The 14,628-nt window shown below is 50.3% G+C and overlaps 1 protein-coding gene across 4 annotated transcripts in view; it reads left to right on the forward strand.

Annotated features, from left to right (window-relative positions):
- Positions 1–14,628, forward strand: part of LOC133132410 (protein phosphatase Slingshot homolog 1-like) — a 35,352-nt gene that overhangs the window by 18,208 nt on the left and 2,516 nt on the right. For 2 of the 4 annotated variants that reach the window (XM_061247848.1, XM_061247846.1), the window contains 12 exons: positions 4,823–4,941; positions 5,582–5,646; positions 5,839–5,960; positions 6,262–6,327; positions 6,421–6,486; positions 6,684–6,878; positions 8,357–8,450; positions 8,910–9,038; positions 9,635–9,681; positions 10,006–10,152; positions 11,959–12,159; positions 13,641–14,619. In XM_061247848.1, the coding sequence (XP_061103832.1) occupies positions 4,823–4,941; positions 5,582–5,646; positions 5,839–5,960; positions 6,262–6,327; positions 6,421–6,486; positions 6,684–6,878; positions 8,357–8,450; positions 8,910–9,038; positions 9,635–9,681; positions 10,006–10,152; positions 11,959–12,159; positions 13,641–14,619 (2,230 nt within the window). Of the gene's footprint in view, positions 1–1,119; positions 3,321–4,732; positions 4,942–5,581; positions 5,647–5,838; positions 5,961–6,261; positions 6,328–6,420; positions 6,487–6,683; positions 6,879–8,356; positions 8,451–8,909; positions 9,039–9,634; positions 9,682–10,005; positions 10,153–11,958; positions 12,160–13,640; positions 14,620–14,628 lie in introns of all 4 variants that reach the window. The other 2 variants (XM_061247849.1, XM_061247850.1) reach the window with 2 other exon arrangements.

Below are 14,628 nucleotides of genomic sequence, written 5' to 3' on the forward strand. Positions count from 1 at the left end.
TCTCCATAAAGGTATAATTTACACTCGTCTGATAAGTCAGGGGAAGTAACTGAGTGGTGTTAGGCGCTTGGGTGTGGTGCAGCTGGTAGAGGGTGGCGTCGTATTTGAACCAGCGATTGTGTTTTGTTGTGATGTGAACTTAGTGCTGATCATGTATGGAATGGAAACATCTGTGATGGAATGGCAACTAAGTGTAGCTCCTGATATTTTGTCATGATATTTCATTCTCCCATCTGTGTTTTTGGTACTTGCCACGATCACTTTCATATTGAATCCAATTTGGATGCTAATTTGCCATATATTTTCAGCTTGCGGGTTGGTAGATATTTCATAAAGATGACCATTTCCCTGAAGGTGTTCTATTTTGCAAGGGATTTCAATTGCCTATTACGATGAATATCACAATCACAATCTCCAAATAATTTTGTGTCAGGTTGTGGGACCAGATAATCTTGTATTATTTCAATTGGAACATACCCAATCTTTCTGTTCTGTCATGGTTGTACTTCAGGCCTACAGATGTGCTTGTTATTAGCCAGCGTGGAGGAAAAGTTTTGACATTAGCGGATCACCTAGAGTTCAACAAAGTCCCTGGAATTTTTGAATGCTCCATGGCATGCGCAAACTGCACCAGAAAAGTGAAAGGTCAGGAATATTGTCACTATAATGTAACATGTAAACCCTGTAGTGGAGCCTGTAACAATGGTACGACTATTCCCTTTTTGATGGGTCTGTCATGTTATTCTAACATGGGCTTTGAGGTGAAACAACAGCAAAATCCTTCTTTTGTGGCAAAAAGCGATGAACCTTCCTGTTTTTATACTTACTTCACATGGGTCAAGTGTGATCAACAGACGGCAATGTGTGTTGGAGAGCAGAATCAAAGAAGAATGGTTTTCTGGCACAGAAGAACTAGAGAATTTGATTCAAGTCCTGAGTTTCACCACAGTGTTCTAATCTGCCTTCCTCATTCTCATTAGGCTTCCTTGTTCTGCTGATACTTCAGGTAACACACAGCAGCTTGCCACTGAAAGGAGGAAGGTGGTTTTTGGGGAAGTAGGAGAGGCTGTTTCTGTGACCTTTAAGACGAGTGGCGCCTGAACACTCATCCTCCCCCAGGTAGCCCTGAGCCGACAGACTCTGAGTCTGGTCCCGGGCCCTCGGTAACAGGAACTGAAGAACAGGCCGGGGGAAAGTCCAGAGTCTGCTCCTTGCGTCCACTCACCTGGCATTTCTCCCAGTTGATATGGCAACAGGGGAGGAGTAGCAGGGAAGTCACACGCCGTTTTGTTTATCAAGGAAGTGTTGGTCCTGGCAGGGCTGCTTGTGATTGGCTGTCAGGTGTGTGTTTGTGTCTGCGAGCGTGTTTGTTTACTTTGCCCTCGGGTTCACATGCTTGGTCATGTGGACACTATAAACAGTACCTGCTTGGAAGAAGTGGACTTCAAGAACTTTGCTTGTGTTTCAGGGTAACAAACATGTTGATTAAAAAAAAAAAAACACTGAAGCCAAAAGCCTAGAGAGGTGGGTGCTAGTAGGGAGATATGAGTGGGTAAGAAATACGATAGAACTCGAGAGAGACTTGTGACATGGCAAGATACCCATGTATTTTTATCCTGACCCAAGGAATGCTTTTCAGAGTAGTTAGACAAACTGGCTGTAAGAGGTTTACTTTGATGGTAAGAGCAAAGCTCTGTAGATGAGAGGAGAGACGCACCGACTCATTCTCACCTTGTCGGCATCGTAAGTACAGGTTTGTGTAATGGCAGGTTTGCGCAGGAAGTCCTGTTTGCAATCCCAATGACAGAGGCAGGCTACCTTGTTCCATCACTTTGGAAAATGCCAAAGAGATTTTTTCAAAGCGGATACGCTCCTACGCACAACAAACATGACCACGTTTACCGAAAGCCGTGAAGTTTGTGAGTTCTGGCAGTCAAACAAGGAAGTTTTGAGTGTTTGTTGTGAACTTTGCCAGTCTGTAGGCGTGGTGTGGAGCGGAATTGTGTGGCTTCGCTAATCTCTAGCATTACACGGATGTTTCCGTCTAATTGTGTGTTTGCTCTCAACCCCATAGATCTGAGCAGCACCTGTCCTGAACGGATTTGTGTGAACAAGTACTACAACCAGTATTTATGAAACTGCCCCCTGGAAACCTGGAACGACAATAAGAAAACTAAAACAAGAAAACTTTGTATTATTTGTATTGAGCAGTCGAGAGAAAGCTAGTCAAGTTCACTTATCATGAATCTTTTTTACCATTACACAGTTTAGGAATACTGTAAGTAAATGAACAAGAATGACGTATATATTTATTTTCAGGAAAAGTAAGGAGTGGAGGAATCTGTGTGTGTTTTGTTCAGAGCTGGGGCAATGTCTTGTCATTCAGTTGTCTTGCTCTTGGATAATTGCTGCTTATTTTGGACGTAGAAGTGGTACAGGTCTATTGTTAGATGTGTAGGGTGGGTCCTGTTTATTTTTGTTTGTTTTAGCTCGTTTCCACTGGTCGCCTGGGACCCGTGAAGAGCGCGTTAGCCCAAGGCCGATCTTGAGTGCGGCTCCTTCACCTCCCGGTCCTCTTCCTCTTGACAGCCGAACCGTGTGCCTCCGTCTGGGGAAGTTCACCGCCCCCTGCCCCTCACCAAAATAGCTTTGGCCCTCCCCGCCGGCTGATCAGCTCCCTGTTTGGGCCAATGGGGCGATGGGCAGTGAGCACCAGAATAGCCCCAGCCGCTCACAGGCCCTGCTCTTGCGAGAAAACTAGGAGCTTTTTTTGTCACGTCTCGCTCGATCTGTAGTTCTCTGTAGTCTCTCACTTCTTTTGTTTCCTTCCTTCCTTTCTCTCATCTCATGTTTTCTCCTGTCACTCATACCTTTTATTTAAATCTGTTACGTTCATCTGAAGTCTCTCAGTCACTGTCCCCCCCCCTCTCCCCTCGGTTGAGTCCATATCTTTAAAGGTGACAGAATGTAGCTCTCACCACCTCCCTCTGTCCACCTTATCTGCACTCATAAGGCCTTCTGTGAGCCTGGGACTATATTTATCCTGCGCCATAAACTGACTAATATGGGCAGGGGTAGGTGGGGAGGTCTCTCTCTCTCTCTCTCTCTCTCTCTCTCTCTCTCTCTCTCTCTCTCTCTCTTAGTGAAGATACACGGTAGGAGGACCCGAGGGCCCCGCATTGATCATTGTGTCCATATTCTGCCCTAAGAAGGACTACTGCCCAACTGTGGGTGTCCACAAAATGACCTTCCCACCCCAGTGCAGGGGGATAGGGGAGCTGGGATATGTGTCCTTTCGATGAGAGAGCTTGCCCAGGCAGGTGAGAAAGCGGAGAGCTACAGTAGCTGGAATAGCATGCTAACGGCTTCTTCGTGACCACGCCTCGAGCGTGCTACTGCTTTGTAATTCTTCAGATTTTCAGTTTGTTAAAGGCCCTTCAAGACAACCTTTTCCCCCTCACATTTCAATTATTCGTTAAAGTATGCAATGAATGCATATACTTCCATAAACGCAAAAAATATTTTATTTTGATGGTAATATTCAGTTTGAACACAACGGCTGGTGGTCTGACGCGTTGTCAGTTCTGTATGCACATAGATCATTTCTGATTGGTAGTCAGTTAATTGGAGGCACCACTGATTGGTTCAAATGTCGCTGTAATCTTAGCTATGCAAGAAACATGGCTTCCACGTGACTAATACCAAATCCTACTGTAGAACCTAATTTCTTTTCTTTCTTCTGTGGACAGCCACCCTAGGGCATGTCCTCTGAGAGGTTGTGCAGTTTAACGTAACACGGATGTTTGCTCCGCAGCACTGCTGGTCTCCTGCCCAACTGTTACTCTTATCTTCAGTGAAGCCGTGTCCAGTGTGCTTAAGCTGGGGCCTTATTTTGTCCAGCTGTGCAGGCAGAGGGGCTGTGTAGGGAGGGGGGGGGTTATGGGAACCAAAGCGCTGGGCTTTGTTTGCGTCAGCTCAAGTTGCACAGCCTCGCGTTGCCTCACAGTTTCGTAGCCTTGCATTTCTGCAAATGTTGCGTTTCTGTGTGGCAACATTGTTCTCACTTTCGTGAGTCCTTGGGAACCGAGAAGGAGAAGTGTCTGTTCGCTTATTCCTGGTTGTGAGGTTTCCTGTCTGTCTGTCCAGTATATGCGTGTGAAAGAGTGCGTGTGTGCGTATTGTGTTTCTGTTGCTGCACTGTAACATACAAGGAGAAAGCAGGCATATATAGCGGGGCTGGTCTGCTGAGTGTGCCCAGGTCAGTATGTCAGTGTGCAGCTCTGCCAAGTCTTTTGAGAGATTTAAAGTGGCAGCTCTTGATGCGATGGATTCCCTTTCCGTAGTCTCTTATCTTTGTCTAATCCTGGCTTCAGAGTGAGGACCACTAGAGTGAGCCATGTGTACAAGGAGACACGCACATACGTGCACATAAGCACACATACGCATACATGCATGCCCATACACACACACACACACACACACACACACACACACACACACACACACACACACACACACACACACACACACACACACACAGTGGTCTAAGCTGGGAACCACACTGCTTTCTACAGAGACTGGCAGACACACATTCACACACACGATACAGTCAGAGACCCAGGCAGTATGTTGTGTAGTGTTTTTTTCAGGTATCAAACTTCCTCTTCTCCATGACGACCGACATTACTTTTCTGATTTAGTTAATCTCAACATATTACGCCACATTTCCCAGCATTCATATGGACGCGGACGCTGGCCGAAGATTTGAATGAGTGTGGCGGTCCTGTCACTAACCCGCTCCCCCCCCCCTCACCATCTGCAGCATCAACGAGAGCTTTCTGACGGTGAAGGGCGCAGCCCTCTTCCTCCCCCGCGGAAATGGCTCCTCCTCTTCCTCCTCCTCCGTGCCACTCATCCCCCAGCGGCGCAGCAAACACACAGGTAACCACGGCAACAGCGTGCGGGCTGGGAACAGTCGTATTGCGTGTGCTCACACCTGTTCACATGCACGCTCGTACGTACACGTACACTTTCACAGACAGTCATCCAAGTCTGTACTCCACTTCATGTAGAGGTGTCATTTACACAGTACGGCACTGTGGTCCTTGGAGTGGTGTACTGCAAAGCACCGATGTGCCCATATCCGTAAAGTACGCCAGGGTAGGGTAGGGTAGGAGCGTTGACCTGAGATCAGGTGTCCCTGGTCCTTGTGCTAGCCTTTTGCATTATGAGCTAAATGGCTAAACTGATCAGCAGTCTTACCCTTCAATGTTATGGGAAAGGGCCTGGAGCAGTCGTTCTCAAGGCCTTTACTACGGCAGTGCATGGGTCAGCACAAGCGCCCTCAGCAGTGCAGACGGGTGTGTTGATGGTGGTGGAAGGTACATGGGGTTTGTGTGGGAACGGTGTGTGCTGGAGGAGGATGGGGAGTGTTCTGTAGGTAGAAGCCAGCGGTACAGAGCTGTGCAGCTGGGTGTGGCCTGTAGTCATTATTCAGTGTGTAACACTGGACCCTGTCTCTCTCCTCGCTCTCCCTCTTGCTCTCTCTCCTCGCTCTCCCTCTTGCTCTCTCCTTCTCCAGGTGATCTGCAGCAGCACCTGCAGACCATGTTCACCGTGTTGCGCCCAGAAGACACCATCCGCCTGGTGAGCTTACACACACACACGCACACACACGCACACACACGCGCACACACGCGCACACACGCACGCACGCACGCACGCACACGCACACACAGGCACACACGAGTTTACACATGCATACTCTCACACAAACGCACTCACTCACTCACTGACCTCGACCTCTCCCTCCCCCTCGCCTGTCTGTATCTGTCCCAGGCGGTGCGTTTGGAGAGTGTGCACCCCCAGTGCACGCGGTACATGGTGGTGGTCTCCACCAATGGCAGGCAGGACACCGAGGAGAGCGTGGTGCTGGGCATGGACTTCAGCCCTGCCGACAAGTGAGTTCCCCTGACTGGGGCTACAGTACCCCGGGCCTACCCCAGAACTAATCCTAACCCAGAACTAACCCAGGAACCACAGTACCCCAGACCTAACCCAGAATTAACCCAGGCCATGTCTAAGGTCTGGGTGCTTTTTGTGATTATACACATGTGCCTTATCATAAACAACAATGTGTTTGTCATGTCATGGAAGAAGTGTAGTGCTTGGTAGTTGTGTAGCACGTGACTGTATACTCACTATAATTGCAAGGCGATGTGATTTTTAGCCTAACGTGTGTGTGTGTGTGTTTTCCTACAGCTCGTGCTCCGTGGGAATGGTGCTGCCCCTCTGGAGTGACACACTCATACACTTGGACGGAGACGGGTAAGGCCCAGGACCCCACCGCCCTGTGAGTTCTGCTGCAGTTTGTCCCTCTGACCTCTGACCTCTGACCTCGCTGTGTCTCTCTCTCCTCAGGGGATTCAGTGTGTCCACCGTCAACAGAGTCCATGTCTTCAAGCCAGTTTCTGTCCAGGCCATGTGGTGAGTAGTCTCTTTCTCTGTATCTCACCCTCTCCTTCCCTCTCTTCTCTCACTGACTTCCTTGGCTCTTCCATCTTTGTCTTTCTCTCTCTGTCTCTTCTTTCTTTCTCTCTCGTCTCTCTGCTCTCTCTCGCTCACTAACCTGCAGAACCTCTATCACCTCCTCTAACCCCCCCTGCCCCCCCCCTTCCCTCCAGGTCGGCCCTGCAGTCCCTACACAAGGCCTGCGAAGTGGCCCGCTGCCACAACTACTACCCAGGCAGCCTGTTCCTCACCTGGGTCAGCTACTACCAGAGCCGGGTGGCTTCGGACCAGGCCTGCATCAACGAGTGGAACGCCATGCAGGACGTGGAGTCGCACCGCGCCGATTCGCCTGTGCTCTTCACCGACGTGTGAGTGCGCCGTCCGTCCGCCTGTCTGTCTGTCCGTCCGCCTGGCTGCTCATAGGACACACGAACCGCCACGCTGGTGTAGCATGGTTAGCTCAGCTAGTTCGCTAGTAAGCACGGATGGTGCAGTGAAAAGCGAAGGCTGGTAGCAGGTTATCGCGACAACACTCCCCGATGACGTAACCCTCAAATTCAAAAGAACGTTGTTGCCCTTGGCTAGAGGCGAGTTCGTCTTTAGCTGACTGGTAACGCGTTCGTTCAACAAATAAGTGAGAGGCCGGGGTTCAAACCCCACCTCGGACTCAGGCAATTTCTCACCTGTTACACTGGCACTCGGCTCACGGTTTAAAGTCAGATTCGGTCGGCCAACGTTTTTATTCTGTGTTGACTTGGGAGAAGAAGAGAGCTACTGACGGACAGCAGTGAACTGGTTAACATGTTGGGGTTAACATGCAGAATGTACAGGAGACTCCACTGCAGCAAGAACAATGGGCCAAACCGATGTAACCTGAAGTATAGATTATCTTCATCCCCTTCACCCCCACGTTTCAGCCCCCGTTGTCTCTTGAGGCGGCTCGTGTCTACCTTATTGCAGACCATTATTTCTTGCTGTCAGAGGAACGCTCTTGTGTGTGGTCATACCCAAGTCCTTGAATCGATGGGCCGCTAGTATTTGCCTTATTGCTTTCTTCCTGAGCACGGTTTCTTGTCAACTGTCAGAGGCTGAGAGCTGTTGCGTGTGCTTATGACAAAACCCTCTAACCCTCTGCCTGAGACATTTCTGGTCTGAAAACCGCCATTTCGCGGTTTAATTGGGCAGAATGGTGAGGGCAGCATGCAGGCTCGTGCTGCTCTTTCTGCGGTGCGCGTGCCCCGGCCGCAGAGCTGGGTTCACCGGGGGTCTCGTGTCGGGGGGCTGAAACCAAAGCGAGCGAAGAGGCTCCACAAAAGCCATTCACAGAAACACGCGAAACCTGCTATTTCTGTCAGCGGCACGCCTGGATACAGGAGAAGGCGGCTGGCGGCGTCTAGACCTGCGGGCCCGGCCGAGCGACGGAGACGGAGCTGGGGCGAGGGCGTAACCCGAAACCGGCTGCTGGGTGTCCTAATGGGGAAGATGACCCGGGTTTAAGCGCCGGGGTCACTGGCGTCTAAATATAAACAGCCCGTCGTATCACATGCTGCTGCTCTGAAAAACAGGCCCAGGAGTTAGCGGCCGATTAAAGATCCCGTCATCGAAGAGACAGAGACGGGCTCAAAGGCTCACACACACACACACGTACGTGTACTTACACACACACACACGTGTACTTGCACGCACGCGCGCACGTACAGGCACGTACGCCCAAGCCCACCTGCTCAGGGATGCTTACTTCCCTGCACTGTCCTAGACTGGTATTTGTGTGTCTGATCAGCAGTGTCTGTTTGTCTGTTTATGAGTGTCCATCTGTCTGTCTGATGGAGTGTCTGTCTGTCCCCAGGCCTACGGAGAGGGAGCGCACTGAGAGACTGATTAAGACCCGGCTGAGAGAGATCATGATGCAGAAGGATCTGGAGAACGTCACCTCCAAAGAGGTGTGCCTCATCCCCCTCTCATCCTCCATCTCTCTCAACCCTCTTCCCCCACCGCTTCTCATCCCTCAATCGCCCTCTCATCCTCCATCTCTCTCAACCCTCATCCCCCCATCCGCTTCTCATCCTCCATTTCTCTTTGGATTTCAAAAATATAAGGACAGACAACAAAAGAAAATGAACAGAAAGACAAACTGATTTTCTCAAAAAAAAAAAAAAAAAAAATGAAATCAGTAAAAAATAATTGTTTTGGAAGCCAAGTTGACGAGCGTTGGTTAGGGGTAGCTCCTCAGTGACTGAAGATGATCTGTGTGCGGCCGTATTTGGGTGGAGTTGAGCCCCTGGCCCTGCTGTAGCGGAGCCCAAGCACTGAGACTGGCAGTGAGACTGGCAGAGAGGCTGAAAGTGGATCCGGGGCTAATGATGTAGTAACCTGGGCCCTCCCCCTCCCTCCCCGCACAGATCCGCACAGAGCTGGAAATGCAGATGGTCTGTAACCTGCGCGAGTTCAAGGAGTTCATCGACAACGAGATGATCGTCATCCTGGGCCAGATGGACAGCCCCACGGAGATCTTCGAGCACGTCTACCTGGTGAGGACAAACCTCTCCCTGTATCTGCTGTCTCAGGTCCCGGAGGGCTGCGGTGTCTGCTGGCTTTTGGTGCATTTCTGCATCTAAGTACTTTATTTAAGTGGTGATCGACTAGAGTACACACACTGTCTCCAAGGGCTAATCTCCCTCTTGCTTGGAAAGAAAGCGCAAAAACCAGCAGAAACTGCGGCCCTCCAGGGCTGGAGTTAAACCCGCAGACACTGCGGCCCTCCAGGGCTGGAGTTAAACCCGCAGACACTGCGGCCCTCCAGGTCTACAGTTTTAGATTCCTGCTCCAGGGCTTGTCTTCTCTGTTTGTTTCGCCCTATTGTTACTTTGGCTGTTGTTTCCTTCCTTTCTCTAAAGAATGAGATATGGATCGCTGTGTACAACTGACACTGTCTGCAGCTGTGTTAACTCCCATCTGAATACTCTGTCGTGTCTTTGTTAGTCCTGTAAAGGACTCCCCTTGAAGGAAAAGTATGTTTTGTTAAACGTAAACTACACTACTGTCATTTAAATGAGCTAAACGGATGAGTAGCCCTGATCAGTTGCCATGCGTAGCCGATTTATGGACTTTGCCACTGTGCGTTTAGGGCTCGGAGTGGAACGCGTCCAATTTGGAGGAGTTGCAGACCAGTGGGTGAGTGCAGCCTCTGTCCACCTAGACACTTTTAAACTTCCTGCTGTGATGTCACCATTAACTTCCACCAATAGTGTCGGACATCTGCATTGCCTTACATTTTGCCCATGTAGCATTCACGCTCATTCTGAGCAACATACACTGCTTACATACAGTATACCCTCATTGATCCCCTGATTAGCTAGACCTGTTCACCAGCTTGTTAATGCGAATATTTAGTCAGCCGGTCGTGTGGCAGCAACTAAATGCACACATTTTTCTGATCAGTCACAATATCGCTCTCCTTCTCACCCTCCCTCCCTCTTTCTCTCCGTTATGCACCAGGGTGAGGTTCATCCTGAACGTGACACGGGAGATCGACAACTTCTTCCCCGGCTTGTTTGAGTACCACAACATCCGTGTTTACGACGAGGAGGCGACGGATCTGCTGGCGTACTGGAACGACACGTACAAGTTCATCTCAAAAGCCAAGTGAGGACTGTGTGTGAGTGTGTGAGTGTGTGAGTGTGTGAGTGTGTGAGTGTGTGAGTGTGTGAGTGTGTGTGAGTGTGTGTGTGTGTGAGTGTGTGTGAGTGTGTGTGAGTGTGTGTGTGTGAGTGTGTGTGAGTGTGTGTGTGAGTGTGTGAGTGTGTGAGTGTGTGAGTGTGTGAGTGTGTGAGTGTGTGAGTGTGTGAGTGTGTGAGTGTGAGTGTGTGAGTGTGTGTGAGTGTGTGAGTGTGTGTGAGTGTGTGTGAGTGTGTGTGAGTGTGTGAGTGTGTGAGTGTGTGAGTGTGTGAGTGTGTGAGTGTGAGACCGCACAGACATACAACAGTGTGAATTCAATTTTGGGTTTATTTGTCGTTTGCCGTATGTATGTCATACTTCCGTACCCAGATTAGCCTGCCAGCCTGGCTGAGCATTTCAGTTAGAGTATCATTGAGAAAATGTCCTCCTTACTGTTCAATTTTGACATTGTTGTCTTTAATTAGACACAGAGGTTTGTACGGTGCTTTTGAATTACAGAGCAATTCCAGCTGAACATAAGGCTGGTAATGCTCCTGCAGCGAGTGCTAATTCTTGTGGGGCGGCGGCATGCGTTGTGCTGTGTGAAAATCGTCTTTCGCACGCGGTCTGGAAAACCACGTAGGCTGAGCGGTCCAGAAGGGCCTTGCTGACCAATCTTTCATTCTCTGTTATGGGAAAGCAGAGGGCAACTTGAGTTGAAAAATGTGTCTTTAATTAGTTTTGTGGTTAAGTCCTGAGCTCACTGCCGGACAGAGCACAACCCACGTGTCCCCATCTCTGTGGTCTGCGCTCCAAGATGATTAAATCAGCTCTCGCATTCTCAAGGTGTCAGCAAACTGCAGGACAATGTACACATTCATCATAATACAATACAATACAATACAATACAATACAATACAACAGAAACTGTTATCCAGCGTACCTCTGTACGATGACTTATACTGTGTCACATTGTGTAACTAGTTCCTCATAAACCCAGTATAACTCAAGGTCGTACTGCAAAAAAAAGTGTTACAAGTTTTAGTCTTGTAATGACTTGCAATCTTTTTTTCTTCCTTTTTTTTTTCCCACTCAAGTTGAATGTACTAGCTTGTTACCGTTTTCTTAAAGTACATTTCTTAAACCGTCTCACTGTCGCTCACGGTCTTGTGTTATTCGACTCACCGTTTGTGTGTTTGCATGTGGCGGTGTCCGCACACTGGCGTGTGCGATTGCCCACCCTACTCTGGAAATGTATTGCGTTATATTTAGCCTTTTATCAGACGGTTATCCAGAGCGATTTGCACAGCTTGTGTTTGTTTTATACATTTACACAGCTGCTTATTTACTGCAGCCGCTCCGTTTAAGTACCAGGCTCAAGGGCACCGGCACCGCCCCACCCAGGGCTGGAACCCGCAGACTCTACAGTTTACAGTGCAAGCCCACTTTTCTAACCATTAGGTTACGCAACTTACATTGAATTTAGTGGACGCCTTTGTTCAGAGTCGCTTGCAAGAAGTGCTTACACAACGGTTTAGCCCTGGACTGCCCAACCCTGTTCCTGGTAATCGTGTAGGTTTTCATTTCAAACTAATTTGACACACCTGCCGCAACTAATTAGCAGCTTAAAGAGATCACCCGCTGTTGAATGAGGTATGATTTGACAATGAGAACTGTAGATCTCTAGGAATAGGTTTGGGGCGGCCCTGGTTTTTAGGCATGCTGACGATGGCACGGCGCGGACGCACGGGGAGCCTCTGACCGGGCTCCTTCCTCTGCTTCCCTCCGCCGCAGGAAAGCGGGGGCCAAGTGCCTGGTGCACTGCAAGATGGGCGTGAGCCGTTCGGCCTCCACGGTCATCGCCTACGCCATGAAGGAGTACGGCTGGGACCTGGGCCAGGCCTTCGACTACGTCAAGGAGCGCCGCGGAGTCACCAAGCCCAACCCCTCCTTCATGAGACAGCTGGAGGAGTACCAGGGCATCCTGCTGGCCAGGTGAGCCTCCCTCTGGAAGCACAGTGCAATCTCGTGTCGTGAAAAGCACTACGCAAATGAAATCGGATTGAATACAATTTTAACTGTTGGCCCAACGCTGTCGGCAAACGCAGTACCTGAATTATTCACCCAGCACGGTCTCAGAAAGCAATGTAGCTTAAACTGTTAGCACAATACTCTCTCAGAAAACATTGTAGCTAAGCTGTTGGCCCAACACATTGTCAGAAAGCACTGTAGCTAAACTGTTAGCACAACACTCAGGAACTACACTAGCTAAACCGTTTACCCAATACTCTCAGAAAACACTGTAGCTAAACCGTTAGCACAACACTCAGGAAGTACAGTAGCTATACTGTTCAGTTTACGCGCTCACAGGCAGATAAGTAGACCAGTGGTATGCAAAACCTCACCACAAAGTGCGAAAATGTCTTGGAATTTGACCCACTTGTTTGACAATGAATACTATCACAGCAGCATCAGTACCTTCTGTTTGGCTGGTTAATTTAGAATTTCTATTTTCTGTTGATGAGGTGCTAATAATTTGTGGGATTTTGTACCAGCGTTTGTCCTTTTTTGGTTTAAAGTCATTTGCTACAGCTGAAGTCATGAGTCATGGTGGAAATGTTTCTGTGGCCCGGGGGGTCAGTGAACCATCACAGAGGTCTTGAAAATGTCAGATTTAATCGGAACCAAAACCAGCAAACACGGGTTGAGGCAAAATCTTCCATACACAAGCAGCGCTTCGATTTCAACACGCACTCCTCCCGTCTGTTGCGTGAAAGCCTTGCCCTAATTCCTCACCGTCGGTCCCCGGAATGCAGAGAAACGTCTCAGGATTTGACCCACTTTTTTGGCCGTGAATCTTGTCGCGCTGCTGCCGGTAACGTCTTGTCAGAAGCCGGTTAAAGATTCTCCTTTCTAGCGTTTCCAAGAGCCATTTCAAGATTTAATGACCCCCAACGTTTATTACGTCTGCCATTTCTGATAAAGAGCTATAGTTTCTCAGCATTTTCTGTGGTCTGATGCAAGAATGAAGTAGAATTGATGCATAAAACCAGCAGAATATTTAATTGGAAGAAAAATCACAGAACACCCATCAGCCAAGTGTTTGCCTCTGTTCTAGACTGAAGCCAATTGCATACAGTATATGTCAGCTACTTAGGGCTGGCATGTAGGAAGTGTTTGGAGTTTCGGATACAAGCATTAAAAACGATACTAGACTATTGACAGAGAACCTTTCATACAGGGAAGCAAGCACCTGAACGCGCTTCACAAGGGAATTATAGGTCAGCTACTTAGGGCTGAATGTAGGAAGTGTTTGGAGTTTCGGATACAAGCATTAATAAAAACGATACTAGACTATTGACAGAGAACCTTTCGTGCAGGGAAGCGAGCACCTGAACGTGCTTCACAAGGGAATTAGAAAGTTAATGCATGGAGTGCGTATTAATCTGTCCCTCTGTCCCTCTGTCCCCCCGCAGTAAACAGAGACACAACAAGCTGTGGCGCTCCCACTCGGACAGCGACCTGTCAGAGCGGCACGAGCCCTTCTGCAAGACCGCCCACTCGCTGGGGCGCTCGGACCCCCACAACAACAACAACAACGCCCCCCCCTCCCTGCAGCACTTCCTCCAGGCCCAGAGCGGCCCCCCGCTGGCCCCCAACGGGCTCTGCGGCTCCTCGGAGAGCCTCCCCTCCCCCACCCTCCCGCCCCTGGAGGACCTGCGGGTCCCCGCGCGCCCCCGGCCGCAGGCGGCCACAGAGGTGCCCGAGGAGAGCGTGGACAACGCCCTGCTGACGGTGGCTGTGACCGTGCCCCTCGGCTCCCCCCACCCACCCCCGTCTCTGACCATCCTGCCCCCTTCCTCCCCTCCTCCTCCTCCTCGCTCCCCGCCTTCCGCGAGCGATGAGCTGAAACTGGAATCTCCCGAGCTGCCGCCGCCTAGCGAGGACCCCTCGGGGCGGTCTGTCGCGGTGCCTGAAGAAAAATCAGAGGGGCCGCAGACCTCCCCACCCTCACTCAGTCCAATGACGAGCACGGAGGCGTCCTCCCTTGTCACAGGACCCCAAGAGCTGCCCACGCCAATGCCTGACAGCAAAGAAGCTGATGGCAACAACAGCGACACCCTGGAACCTCAGGAGACCCCAATGCCTGTCATCCCACAGGACCCCTCAGGCCCCCTGGAGCCAGGACCCGAAGCTAAGGACGACAACAACAACCCCAGCAGCGCAGAGCCGCTGGACGTCCCAGCCCCGGTCCCAGCCCCTCTCCTCAGTACCGACCGCATCGACTTCGTCACCGCTCGAGAGAAGTTCCTGGGCCTGTCACTGGAGGGCCCTGCTCACGCGCATTCTGAGCAGGCACCTCTTCAGCCGCCCCACCCCAGGGGCCCTGGCCAGGAGCTGCAGCCGCTGGAGGACCCCAGCACTGTGGCTATGGCTGAGGAGGGGCAGTGTCAGGTGAGGAAA

Source organism: Conger conger, chromosome 7 (genome assembly GCF_963514075.1).
Source record: "Conger conger chromosome 7, fConCon1.1, whole genome shotgun sequence".
Lineage (NCBI taxonomy): Eukaryota > Metazoa > Chordata > Actinopteri > Anguilliformes > Congridae > Conger > Conger conger.